The following is a 14793-nucleotide window of genomic DNA, read 5'->3' on the forward strand; positions in this document are numbered from 1 at the left end:
TACACCACATAAGAAGTCAAAACCATAGTACAATAGCCTAAAATTATTTTGACTTGTTAATCCGTCTAAAATCCATCCATCTTGTCTGAGGTATAGCTCATGTTGATTAAAATAAGCTATAAGGACTTAAGCTGCTTCCTTTACACATTTCAGAGTGGGGAAATTCCCTGGATTTCTGAGGCCTTTGTCCCTCTCCTGGTTTGGGATGAGTCACCTTCCCCTCCTCAGATGGATTCTTCCCTATTGTGGGAACAGAGCCCGAATCATGTGGGAATGCCTGGAGGGAGGGAGGGAGGTAGAGAGGGAGAAAGGGAGAGAGAGAGGGAGAGAGAGAGAGAGAGAGGGAGAGAGGGAGAGAGAGAATCTATGCAGGTAATTAGAGAGTAGGAGACACATGGTCTGAGACGTGGGAATATAAAGGTCTTGTGACGGGCCCTGGGAGGGACAATAAGCCCTGCTGGGAGAACCGCTACTGTCACAGAACATTAGGTCTTAGAGTCCACTCTGTTCCATGTTCTGTTCTGTTGTCATACCTTGCATAAGGACATTGGGAAACATGTCAAAAGAGTAGAATTACAGTGGTGGTAAGCATATACAGTCGCTGCCATCACATGCACAACATCAGAGTATGTTTGAAAGACGTCACAGCAGGTAACCCCCCTGACCAGATGTGCATATGTGTCTTCTCCTTCAGACCTGTCGTCTCCCACCATGAAGAAGACCGAGAAGCCTCTCTTCAGCCCCACCTCCCCACAGGATTCCTCCCCCAGACTGAGCACTTTCCCCCAGCACCACCACCCCGGACTCACAGGCATCGGACACAGTGGTGAGTAGGCTAAGGACCTGTACTAAGTCTAGACATGCTCACTCAGTGACCTACAGTGACCTCTACAAGAAAGTGATTGAACTGAATATGTTTTTTGTGATGTATCCCCCTCACCCTGCCCCCAAAACTCATTTGAATTAGGATTGTAATGTGTAAAGTTTTGGTTTTCCATGAGTGTATTGTTTAATAGTTTGTTTCTCTCTCCCTCTCTCAATGTGTCTCTCTGTCTATCCCCTCGTTTCTCTTTTTCTGTTTCTCCCTCTCTCTGTTTCTCCCTCTCTTTGTTTCTCCCTCTATCTGTTTCTCTGTTTCTCTCTCTCTCTGTTTCTCTCTCTCTGTTTTCTCCCTCTCTCCTTTTCTCCTTAGTTATATCAACGAGGAGCCCTCCCCCCCACTCCCCCCTGCAGTTCTCTGCCTCTGCCATCCTCCCCCCCGCCCCGTCACCCTACTTCTCCCACCCCACCATCCGCTACCCGCCCCATCTCAACCCCCCTGACTCCCTGAAGAGTTACGTGTCCAGCTACGACCCGTCCAGCCCACAGACCAGCCAGGTGAGTGTGTTTTACCCCGGAGAGGAGGAGGGTTGGGCTCAGTTCCTATTTCACTTCTTCTATTTACCAGAGGAATTGACTGTACACAATCTCTCTCTCCACAATAGGCCTAATTGTCTGACAGTGTTTGTGAACAGTGAAATTATTGAATATGAAGTTCGGGAGTTTAGAGTTTAGTTTTTCTGGCAAACTTTTTATGAAAAACAATTTGTTAACTACTGGAAGTAGTTAAAGGCCAGAGGACAACCTTGGCTCTGCAGTAGAATGCTTTTCAACGTGACGATTGAATCAAGTATCAATTATTTCATTTTTTTCATAATCAATTTAGTATCCAATTTCCTCTGAAAAACCCACTGACAAATTGAAAAGGTTATTTCTAAAGGTCCCTGTGTATGCCCAAAATAATAGCTGCCCCACAACAATTTGTGCCCTTGACATTTTTACAACAATCAAAAAATATTTTCACTCCTTCAAATTTTGTGGCAATTGTAATATTTGTCCTTCACCTTGAGAAAATAATTAATTCATTCAGTGCTTTATAACATTTTCCACTTGAGAACGTCTGGACAATGTGGGTGTTGATTGATAGTGAACTGTAAAGCTGTTATGAACATCCATCTGGAAGGGTCAACATAAAGCTCCTCGTTTTCCCCCAGCATTTCAAGCAGGTTGAAATGAATGGTTGTGGCAAATGTAGAATTTTGTGGCAAGTGCAGAATGAACTTTAAAGTCCTTAATAATACATGTTTTGTCAGTTAGGCTTCAATTCATTATTCTTTATAGTCCTAATCAGACGAGGTCAATCATTGCACATGCTGGCTTCACTGCACCACTCTTCCTGTGGTGCATTTGATTTGCACAGAATTGGATGGAAGGAGTTGACACAGGATGTAAGATGCACTGGGTGACTCTTTAGCCAGGTTCTTAATCAAGTGTCAAGTTCCAACTCCCTCCATTCAAAATATACTGCGGTTCAAATCGAAAGCACCTTTCTGGAATAAAAAAAAAAATCAATTTCTGCAATGACTGAATCCAGACCTAACTCTGAAATAAGTCTATTTTATAAATATCTATGGGTAAGAGCATCTTGATAAATGAGAAATATACACCGTAAAAATCACCAACTCAATATTCCAAAGAAAATCGCGCCCTTTTTATTCAAACTAATATGATTACAGAGGCTCATAACACAGTATGTATCAGAAACGTCTGATAAACCTGACAGAATACTTTATACATTGGGTACATACTTAACCCTTGTGTCACTGTGCAGAGAGAGAGTGACCGAGGCAGAAATGAGGATGATGAGAGCCGTGAAGGAGCCGTGAGATACTGTTGTTACCCCAGACAAAACCACAGGGAATATATAAGGTCGTAAATATTTGCCGTTGCCGGGGCTTCGGCTCTCTTTTGGCGGAATTACTGGCCCCTCTCCGCCATGGTGCTGGAAGGAGTGTGTGTTTGCCGAGGAGGGGGTCTCGGCAAATAACACAGCGTTTATAATCCCATGGACGGCAGCCAGAATGTTTTTATGCTGTAACGCAGATTATAATACACTCTAATTAAGCATTCTATTCATATGTTTAAGGAACCCTGTGGACACAAGTCTTTTTCATAAAGGCCTATTTGAGGTTTGAACTTGGGGCGCCACAGTGCCCAATACACCACACACCGTCTCCTGCAGTCTGAAAGAGAGTCTCCTCCCTCTCTCTCTCTCTCTCTCTCTCTCTCTCTCTCTATCTCTCTCTCTCGCGCGCGCTTTCTCTCTGTCTCTCCCTCTCTCTTTCAAGTGAGGGCAACATTTTCCTCACACTACAGAACTGTGCAAACAATACCATAAAACACACTTTATTTGGTAACTTTTCTTTAACGATGTCTTTGAGGAGGCAATTATTTACCGAAGTAAACAGCGTAAAAATGTGTTTTAGTATTCAAAACTCACCTTGGATATTGTAATGTTGAAAAACATTTGTCAAGTGACCGCAGGTAGCCTAGTGGTTAGAGCGTTGTGCCAGTAACCGAAAGGTTGCTAGATCGAATCCCAGAACTGAAAAGGTAAAAATCTGTTGTTCTACCCACTGTTCCTAGGCCGTCATTGTAAATAAGAATTTGTTCTTAACTGACTTGCCTAGTTAAATAAAGGTAAAATAATAAAAGTAGTACAGGAGTTGTGTCACTAACTGCCCCCCCCCCCCCCCCCCCCCCACAGCCGAACAGCAGTAGCCAGGTGGGGAAGGTTCAGGGCCACTTCACCCCAGTCCTGGCCCCCTCTCCGCACCACGGCCCAGTGCGACCTGTCTCCCTGTCCATGCCCGACACCAAGCCCATCACATCAGAAGGTGAGTACAATGGTGAGCTTCCTTTCCTTCTCTCTCTGGCACTGCAAAATCCCTCTGTCCATCACTACTGTACCACTACTGTACTACTGTACCACTACTGTACTACTATACCACTACTACTGTACCACTACTTCTGTACCACTACTTCTGTACCACTTCTACTGTCCCACTACTACTGTACCACTACTACTGTACCACTACTCTACCACTACTGTACTACTGTACCACTACTGTACTACTATACCACTACTGTACTACTATACCACTACTACTGTACCACTACTACTGTACCACTACTCTACCACTACTGTACTACTATACCACTACTGTACTACTATACCACTACTACTGTACCACTACTACTGTACCACTACTCTACCACTACTGTACTACTATACCACTACTGTACTACTATACCACTACTACTGTACCACTACTCTACCACTACTGTACTACTATACCACTACTGTACTACTATACCACTACTGTACTACTATACCACTACTACTGTACCACTACTACTGTACCACTACTTCTGTACCACTTCTACTGTCCCACTACTGTACCACTACTACTATACTACTTCTACTGTACCACTACTACTATACTACTTCTACTGTACCACTACTACTGTACCACTACTACTGTACTACTACTGTACCATTACTACTATACCACTACTACTATACCACTACTGTACCACTACTACTATACCACTACTCTACTACTACTACTATACCACTACTACTGTCCCACTACTACTATACCACTACTACTGTCCCACTACTGTACCACCACTACTGTACCACTACTCTACCACTACTACTGTACCACTACTGTACCACTACTACTGTCCCACTACTGTACCACTACTACTATACTACTTCTACTGTACCACTACTACTATACCGTTACTACTATACCACTACTACTGTACCACTACTACTATACCACCACTACTACTATACCACTACTACTATACCATTACTTTACCACTACTACTGTATCACTACTGTACCACTACTACTATACCACTACTACTACTACTGTACCACTACTACTAGTACCACTACTACTGTACCACTCACTACTAGTACCACTACTACTGTACCACTACCTACTAGTACCACTACTGCTATACCACTACTACTAGTACCACTACTACTGTACCACTACTACTATACCACTACTACTGTACCACTACTACTATACCACTTACTACTAGTACCACTACTACTGTACCACTGCTACTAGCTACTGCACCACTATCTGCACCACTACTGTCATTACTACTGTACCACTACCTCTGTACCACTACTACTGTACCGCTACTGTACTACTACTGTACCACTACTACTATACCACAACTGTACCACTACTACTATACCACTGTACTCTATAGCTACTGTACCACTACTACCACTACTATGTACCACTGTACTATACCATGTAGCCTAACCTTGTACCCAGACTACTGCACCACTACTGTCCACCACTACTGTACCACTACTGTACCACTGCTGTACCACTACTGCACTACTGTCCATTACTACTGTACCCCGCTACCTACTGTACCACCGCTACTGTACCACTACTGTCCATTACTACTGTACCACTACTACTGTACCACTTCTTTTGCCACCACCTGTACTCAGTACTGTACCACTACTATTGTACCATTGTGCCTGTACTAGACTACTGTACCACTACTTACTGTACCACTACTGTACCACTTCCTTTTACCACCTCTGCTGCTACAGTACTGTACCACTACTGTACTGCTACCAGTACTGTACCAGTACTGTACCACTACTACGGTACCACTACTGTCCACCATTGCTGTACCACTACTCCTGTACCATTACTACTGTACCACTAGTACTGTCCACCACTACTGTACCACTACTACTGTACCAGTACTGTACCAGTACTGTACAACTACTACTGTACCACTACTGTACCACTTCTTTACCACCTCTGTACCAGTACTGTACCACTACTGCTGTACCAGTACTGTACCACTACTACGGTACCACTACTGTCCACCATTGCTGTACCACAACTCCTGTACCATTACTACTGTACCACTAGTACTGTCCACCACTACTGTACCACTACTGTACCACAACTCCTGTACCATTACTACTGTACCACTAGTACTGTCCACCACTACTGTACCACTACTGTACCATTGCTACTATACCACTACTGTACCACTGCTACTATACCACTACTACTGTACCACTGCTACTATACCACTACTGTACCACTACTACTGTACCATTGCTACTATACCACTACTGTACCACTGCTACTATACCACTACTACTGTACCACTGCTACTATACCACTACTACTGTACCACTACTACTGTACCACTGCTACTATACCATTACTGTACCACTGCTACTATACCACTACTACTGTACCACTACTACTGTACCACTGCTACTATACCACTACTGTACCACTACTACTGTACCACTACTACTATACCACTGCTACTATACCACTACTGCACCACTACTACTGTACCAATGCTACTGTACCACTACTACTATACCACTACTACTGTACCATTGGTACTGTACCTCTACTGTACCACTACTACTGTACCATTGCTACTGTACCACTACTACTATACCACTACTACTGTACCATTGATACTGTACCATTTCTTTATCACTACTACTGTACCACTACTACTGTACCACTACTACTATACCATTACTTTACCACTACTACTATACCATTACTTTACCACTACTACTATACCACTACTCTACCACTACTACTATACCACTACTACTGTACCACTACTACTATACCACTACTACTGTACCACTACTACTATACCATTACTTTACCACTGCTGTACCACTACTGCACCACTACTGTCCACCACTACTGTACCACTACTGTACCATTGCTGTACCACTACTGCACCACTACTGTCCACCACTACTGTCCATTACTACTGTACCACTACCTCTGTACCACTACTACTGTACCACTACTGTCCATTACTACTGTACCACTACTACTATACCACAACTGTACCATTACTACTATACCACTATTACTGTATCACTACTGTACCACTACTACTATACCACTACTACTGTACCACTACTACTATACCATTACTTTATCACTACTACTGTACCACTACTACTATACCATTACTTTACCACTACTACTATACCATTACTTTACCACTACTACTATACCACTACTGTACCACTACTACTATACCACTACTACTGTACCACTACTACTATACCATTACTTTACCATTGCTGTACCACTACTGCACCACTACTGTCCACCACTACTGTACCACTACTGTACCACTGCTGTACCACTGCTGTACCACTACTGCACCACTACTGTCCACCACTACTGTACCACTACTGTCCATTACTACTGTACCACTACCTCTGTACCACTACTACTGTACCACTACTGTCCATTACTACTGTACCACTACTACTGTACCACTTCTTTACCACCTCTGTACCAGTACTGTACCACTACTATTGTACCAGTACTGTACTAGTACTGTACCACTACTACTGTACCACTACTGTACCACTTCTTTACCACCTCTGTACCAGTACTGTACCACTACTACTGTTCCAGTACTGTACCAGTACTGTACCACTACTACGGTACCACTACTGTCCACCATTGCTGTACCACTACTCCTGTACCATTACTACTGTACCACTAGTACTGTCCACCACTACTGTACCACTACTACTGTACCAGTACTGTACCAGTACTGTACCACTACTACTGTACCACTACTGTACCACTTCTTTACCACTACTGTACCAGTACTGTACCACTACTACGGTACCACTACTGTCCACCATTGCTGTACCACAACTCCTGTACCATTACTACTGTACCACTAGTACTGTCCACCACTACTGTACCACTACTGTACCACAACTCCTGTACCATTACTACTGTACCACTAGTACTGTCCACCACTACTGTACCACTACTGTACCATTGCTACTATACCACTACTGTACCACTGCTACTATACCACTACTACTGTACCACTGCTACTATACCACTACTGTACCACTACTACTGTACCATTGCTACTATACCACTACTGTACCACTGCTACTATACCACTACTACTGTACCACTGCTACTATACCACTACTACTGTACCACTACTACTGTACCACTGCTACTATACCATTACTGTACCACTGCTACTATACCACTACTACTGTACCACTACTACTGTACCACTGCTACTATACCACTACTGTACCACTACTACTGTACCACTACTACTATACCACTGCTACTATACCACTACTGCACCACTACTACTGTACCATTGCTACTGTACCACTACTACTATACCACTACTACTGTACCATTGCTACTGTACCTCTACTGTACCACTACTACTGTACCACTACTACTGTACCATTGCTACTGTACCACTACTACTATACCACTACTACTGTACCATTGATACTGTACCACTACTTTACCACTACTACTGTACCATTGCTACTATACCACTACTACTGTACCATTGCTACTGTACCTCTACTATACCACTACTACTGTACCACTGCTACTGTACCACTACTACTGTACCACTACTACTGTACCACTGCTACTGTACCACTACTGTACCACTACTACTGTACCACTACTACTGTACCACTACTACTGTACCACTACTACTGTCCACCATTACTGTACCACTACTACTATACCACTACTACAGTCCACCATTACTGTACCACTACTACTATACCACTACTGTACCACCTCTACTGTCCACCACTACTACTATACCACTTCTGTACCACCACTACTGTCCACCATTACTGTAGCACTTCTACTATACCACTACTGTACCACTTAACATTTTCTATACAGATAAATAATATGTAATATCTGCCCGTGTGTGTGTTCTTCCAGGCTACTCAGCCCCGGGCACCCCCACAGCCAATCGTTTTGTAGGACTGAGCTCTAGAGATCCAGCCTTCCTTCACCAGCAACAGGTGAGACACAGTACAACTACCTTTCTTTCCTTCCTCCCTCTCCACCTCCCTCCAAAAGGGAGAGTCCATGGAGATATTATATTCTGTGTCTGGGAGTTAAACCACATTGTGTCATATGTTCTGGCTCAGGGGGAGTCTGAGAAATAAAACTATCACAGACATCAACTTTTTCTGACAGTGCTCGCTCCTGTGTCTCTTGCATAATATAGTCTAGTGGGGACTTATGGGAGATATTACCTGGATTTCTGCATAAATTGGTCATAAAACGTGATCTGATCATCATCTAAGTTACAACAATAGACAAACACAGTGTGCTTAAACTAATAACACACAAATTATTGTATTTTTCTCTATATTGAATACATATTTTAAACATTCACAGTGTAGGTTGGAAAAAGTATATGAACCCCTAAGCTAATGAATTCTCCAAAAGCTAATTGGAGTCAGGAGTCAGCTAACCTGGAGTTCAATCAATGAGATGAGATTGGAGATGTTGGTTAGAGCTGCCCAGCCCTATAAAAAACACTCACAAAATGTGAGTTTGCTATTCACAAAAAGCATTGCCTGATGTGAACCATGCCTCGAACAAAAGAGCTCTCAGAAGACCTAAGATTAAGAATTGTTGACTTGCATAAAGCTGGAAAGGGTTACAAAAGGATCTCTAAAAGCCTTGATGTTCATCAGTCCACGGTAAGACAAATTGTCTATAAATGGAGAAAGTTCAGCACTGTTGCTACTCTCCCTAGGAGTGGCCATCCTGCAAAGATGACTGCAAGAGCACAGCTCAGAATGCTCAATGAGGTTAAGAAGAATCCTAGAGTGTCAGCTAAAGACTTACAGACATCTCTGGAACATGCTAACATCTCTGTTGACGAGTCTACGATACATAAAACACTGAACAATAATGGTGTTCATGGGAGGACACCACAGAAGAAGCCACTGCTGTCCAAAAAAAACATTGCTGCACGTCTGAAGTTTGCAAAAGAGCACCTTGTTGTTCCACAGCGCTGCTGGTAAAATATTCTGTGGACAGATGAAACTAAAGTTGAGTTGTTTGGAACAAACACACAACACTATGTGTGGAGAAAAAAAGGCACAGCACACCAACATCAAAACCTCATCCCAACTGTAAAGTGTGGTGGAGGGAGCATCATGGTTTGGGGCTGCTTTGCTGCCTCAGGGCCTGGACAGCTTGCTATCATTGACGGAAAAATGAATTCCTACGTTTATTTAATGAGCCATTCTCAGTTTCATTGTACCGGCCGTGTGTACTTAGACTTGCATGGCTTAATCTTTGAGACAAGCATATGCTACTGGCAGGATCAACCAGGTAGCCACTCACAACATAGAGGTTGCACCTATGGAGAATATCAGGCAATCTGTCCGCCACTTGAAGCTCAAAAGAAGCTGGGTGATGCAACAGCACAAAGACCCAAAACACAGAAGTAAATCAACAACAGAATGGCTTCAACAGAAGAAAATACACCTTCTGGAGTGGCCCAGTCAGTCCTGACCTCAACCCGATTGAAATACTGTGGCATGACCTCAAGAGAGCAGTTCACACCAGACATCCCAAGAATATTGCTGAACTGAAACAGTTTTGTAAAATTCCTCCTGACCGTTGTGCAGGTCTGATCCGCAACGACAGAAAACATTTGGTTGAGGTTATTGCTGCCAAAGGAGGGTCAACCAGTTATTAAATCCAAGGGTTCACACACTTTTTTCACCCTGCACTATGAATGTTTACACGGTGTGTTCAATAAAGACATGAACACATGTAATTGTTTGTTTTATTAGTTTTAGCAGACGGGGTTTGTCTATTGTTGTGATCAAATTTTATGATCAATTTATCCAGAAATCCAGGTAATTCCAAAGGGTTCACATACTTTTTCTTGCCAATGTATGCTGTATCATCAATAGTACAGAAGGGAGAAAAAATACACATGTATCGATTACTTGTCTGTTGTGGTTCAGTATCCATTAGACAGTGGGTGGGTTTCTTGTCTTCCCATACTATTCTGTACGTCAGAATATTCAGACAGACAGTGTATGATACAGACCAGAGTCAGACTGTTTGGTGTTGTTGGCGTCGAGCGGTTGTCCCGGCGCCTGGGCAGATGTGACCACGTGGTGGCTGAAGTGTGTGTGAGGTTAGGATCATCGTGGTCAGCGAGGGTGGAAAAGGAGGCTTGGAGCGCCAGCCCCTCCTCATGAAGCACACACTCACACGCTGGTCCGAAGCCAAGGCTTTCCAACCACGCTTAATTGAATGCATCTGCACGCGGCTACATAATAATCAGTGGTTTCTCTTCTCTACCGTTCCTGTTGAACGTAATGACAAAGCCTGGCTTGTATTTTTCTGCAGCAGGCAGAAAATGTGCTGTTTGTTAATGATGCTATGATTTTCTATCGCAGGGTGGACTATTTTGGGCAGTGTGTGTGTGCGTGTGTGCGTGCGTGCGTGCGTGCGTAGAGTTAATATGCCACATTTTTCATTGCCCTGCTACTTCTCTCAGATAAGTCACTAAATAGCTGTACTCAATGTTGTCTCACTGGCCGATAGTGTAAAATATCAATTTATATTAAATTAAACTAACACTGCGAGCTGAATACTAAATGAATAGAAAAGACTTGAAGGAAATACAATAGCCATTCATCATGCTTATATTTTATTAGTCAGGCTTTGTCTGTGTTGTTTGTGGTTCAGGATGATTTAAACCTAAGAAGCTGGCTCTTTCGTCCTGTGGTTGCTGGCACTAGGCCACTATACACTGTGGAGTGAACAATGTCATAGGTATACTCCCTTTGTTGTTTTTGCCATCTCACCCCGGCTCTGGATATTTATTAGGTAGTGTTATGAGATGTATTGACACTTCTCCTGTGTGTTTGAAACTGTTGTTCTGAGGCGGGTTGGGTGGAGAGACCAGACACACAAGGTGGAGGAGTTTCACCGACTTGGGGTGTCATCTGTCAGATGCAGTCACCGGTGATATTTCAGTATGTAGCTATAGAGATGCAGTCACCGGTGATATTTCAGTATGTAGCTGTAGAGATGCAGTCACCGGTGATATTTCAGTATGTAGCTGTAGAGATGCAGTCACCGGTGATATTTCAGTATGTAGCTGTAGAGATGCAGTCACCGGTGATATTTCAGTATGTAGCTGTAGAGATGCAGTCACCGGTGATATTTCAGTATGTAGCTGTAGAGATGCAGTCACCGGTGATATTTCAGTATGTAGCTGTAGAGATGCAGTCACTGGTGATATTTCAGTATGTAGCTGTAGAGATGCAGTCACCAGTGATATTTCAGTATGTAGCTGTAGAGATGCAGTCACCGGTGATATTTCAGTATGTAGCTGTAGAGATGCAGTCACCGGTGATATTTCAGTATGTAGCTGTAAAGATGCAGTCACTGGTGATATTTCAGTATGTAGCTGTATGGATGCAGTCACTGGTGATATTTCAGTATGTAGCTGTATAGATGCAGTCACCGTTGATATTTCAGTATGTAGCTGTAGAGATGCAGTCACTGGTGATATTTCAGTATGTAGCTGTAGAGATGCAGTCACCAGTGATATTTCAGTATGTAGCTGTAGAGATGCAGTCACTGGTGATATTTCAGTATGTAGCTGTAGAGATGCAGTCACCGGTGATATTTCAGTATGTAGCTGTAGAGATGCAGTCACTGGTGATATTTCAGTATGTAGCTGTATGGATGCAGTCACTGGTGATATTTCAGTATGTAGCTGTATAGATGCAGTCACTGGTGATATTTCAGTATGTAGCTGTAGAGATGCAGTCACTGGTGATATTTCAGTATGTAGCTGTAAAGATGCAGTCACTGGTGATATTTCAGTATGCAGCTGTAGAGATGCAGTCACTGGTGATATTTCAGTATGCAGCTGTATAGATGCAGTCACCGGTGATATTTCAGTATGTAGCTGTAGAGATGCAGTCACTGGTGATATTTCAGTATGTAGCTGTATAGATGCAGTCACCGGTGATATTTCAGTATGTAGCTGTAGAGATGCAGTCACTGGTGATATTTCAGTATGTAGCTGTAGAGATGCAGTCACTGGTGATATTTCAGTATGCAGCTGTAGAGATGCAGTCACTGGTGATATTTCAGTATGTAGCTGTAGAGATGCAGTCACTGGTGATATTTCAGTATGCAGCTGTAGAGATGCAGTCACCGGTGATATTTCAGTATGCAGCTGTAGAGATCCAAGTGTTGTCATCCCCCCAACGTCCCCAGTGTGCACTCTATACACAACCCCACCAACCCCCAAAACAACCACCTGCCCGCACCCCTCCCCCTTCCAAACAATTCCTGTGCAAAAAATCTGTGAAGAAAAAAATAACTCCCATTCATGTCTTCTCCTTGGTTAACCCCTCGAGGGACCGTTCCTCCGCTATGCATTCCTGTGGGAACGTTCAGTGATCAGATGTCATTTGGTATTATCTAAGGAAGCCTGCTAATCCCCATTCTGCCTGCATCTGTTTCGCTAATGTTCCCCTAACGTTCCCCGGCGACGTCTTCCCGTCCCTCCTACCCTTGCCACTGTGATTTGGCAGTGCCGGGAGACAGATGGCGAGCCCCCCTAGAGGAGTGCTGGCAGGCCTGGCACAGAGCGTGGGGAGGGGCGTGAGGGTGGTGTTGTTGGTGGTGGGAGAGCGTCTGGCACAGCCAGAACGTTCTCTCTGCTCGAAGCTTTGTCAAAGCAGAGCAACAGGCTGGGCTGGATGATGGAACGGCAGTGTAGGGTTTTGGTGTGCTGGGGTGTATGCAGCACCCTAGTCTCTGATGTTAGTAGAGGAGTACGGCTAGAGACTTAACCATGCAGTCTGCTTATAGTAGAGGCTTGGTGTTGGGAGAACAAGTGAATATGATTTAGAAAAATGGAGTGGTGGCCTCTGTTTATATCCTCCTTTATAGACTAGTGTGTGTGTGTGCGTTCAAGTGCGTATGTTTTTTTAGTTTCTATTTGATTTAGGTAAATATTGTCTTTATCGTTGGTTAGGTAATTCGGCAGACACCTTCACATTTTCAATACACACAAGATACACAGAACAACTAGAGGAAATCAGTCATTCACCTCAAGATGTACTGTGGAAAACCACTGTGTGGGTTTGTGTGTACAGGTGCTCTCAGAGAGAAGGCTAATGTTATCGATCATCCTAAGTGGGTTTTGAATATTCAGTGTGGTGCGTATATATGATTAAACCCTCGTAAGAGCTCTTCAGTCTGCCACAGCGGTGGGAAGATTGCTCACGAGGCACTTTTTCAAGATGCACTACCAAATGGATGTGTCGACTAAAGGTGCAAGTTTAGCTGGGTATTGGCTGAGATGCCTCTCTTCTGGACTGTGGACGTGTGTGTGTATAATGCCTGGATGAGAGTGTGTGGTGGTTTTGAGTTAATGTGTGTGTGTCTTTCAGGGGTGTGTGTGTGTCATTGTTGTAAGACGTTAGAGACAAGACAGCAGCCCTTGTTTAGCAACCCTGCCACAATCTCATCTAGCTACCTAGTTTTACCATCATACACTAAAACTACCACGTCCATATGAGGATACTTGGACCCGAGTAGGACTGCTATAAAATACAGAAATGCCTCAACGAGCCTGCATGCGGAATAAGAACGAGCACAACATATTATCTAACAACATGTATGTATGTAACCTGTGGAACGCCTGGCCTCATAGGCTAATCGTAGGAAACGACTCCCCTATACAGTAGCTGAACGACTGCCATTGACATGACTCACATTGTGTAAACTAACCTCTTCTCTGCTTCCAGGTCAGATTAGAAACCTAGTTTTAAGTGTGATGGCATGCTTACTGTTCTTTATTTCATCTGCTTTCCATAGATTTGAAACTGTAGAAGGATCTAATATCACTCAGCGATAATGACCGACGTGTCGCAGTTCTTTATGTTTAGATAAAAACAGCTGTAGGATAGTAGTTTTGCCTATTTTTTGGTTTGTTCCAGGCTCTCTGCTTTAGGATTTTCTTGCATGCATGATTTTGTTT

At 43.5% G+C, this 14793-nt stretch overlaps 1 protein-coding gene across 6 annotated transcripts in view; it reads left to right on the plus strand.

Moving 5' to 3' along the window:
- The window catches only part of LOC139534563 (nuclear factor 1 B-type-like), a 98958-nt gene that overhangs the window by 70756 nt on the left and 13409 nt on the right, over positions 1-14793 (plus strand). For 4 of the 6 annotated variants that reach the window (XM_071333789.1, XM_071333787.1, XM_071333790.1 and 1 more), the window contains 4 exons: positions 695-826; positions 1193-1377; positions 3587-3728; positions 8682-8764. In XM_071333789.1, coding sequence (XP_071189890.1) covers positions 695-826; positions 1193-1377; positions 3587-3728; positions 8682-8764 — 542 coding nt within the window. The remainder of the gene's footprint in view (positions 1-694; positions 827-1192; positions 1378-3586; positions 3729-8681; positions 8765-14793) is intronic. The other 2 variants (XM_071333788.1, XM_071333792.1) reach the window with 1 other exon arrangement.

The sequence above is a fragment of the Salvelinus alpinus genome, chromosome 11 (assembly GCF_045679555.1).
Source record: "Salvelinus alpinus chromosome 11, SLU_Salpinus.1, whole genome shotgun sequence".
NCBI classification, from domain to species: domain Eukaryota; kingdom Metazoa; phylum Chordata; class Actinopteri; order Salmoniformes; family Salmonidae; genus Salvelinus; species Salvelinus alpinus.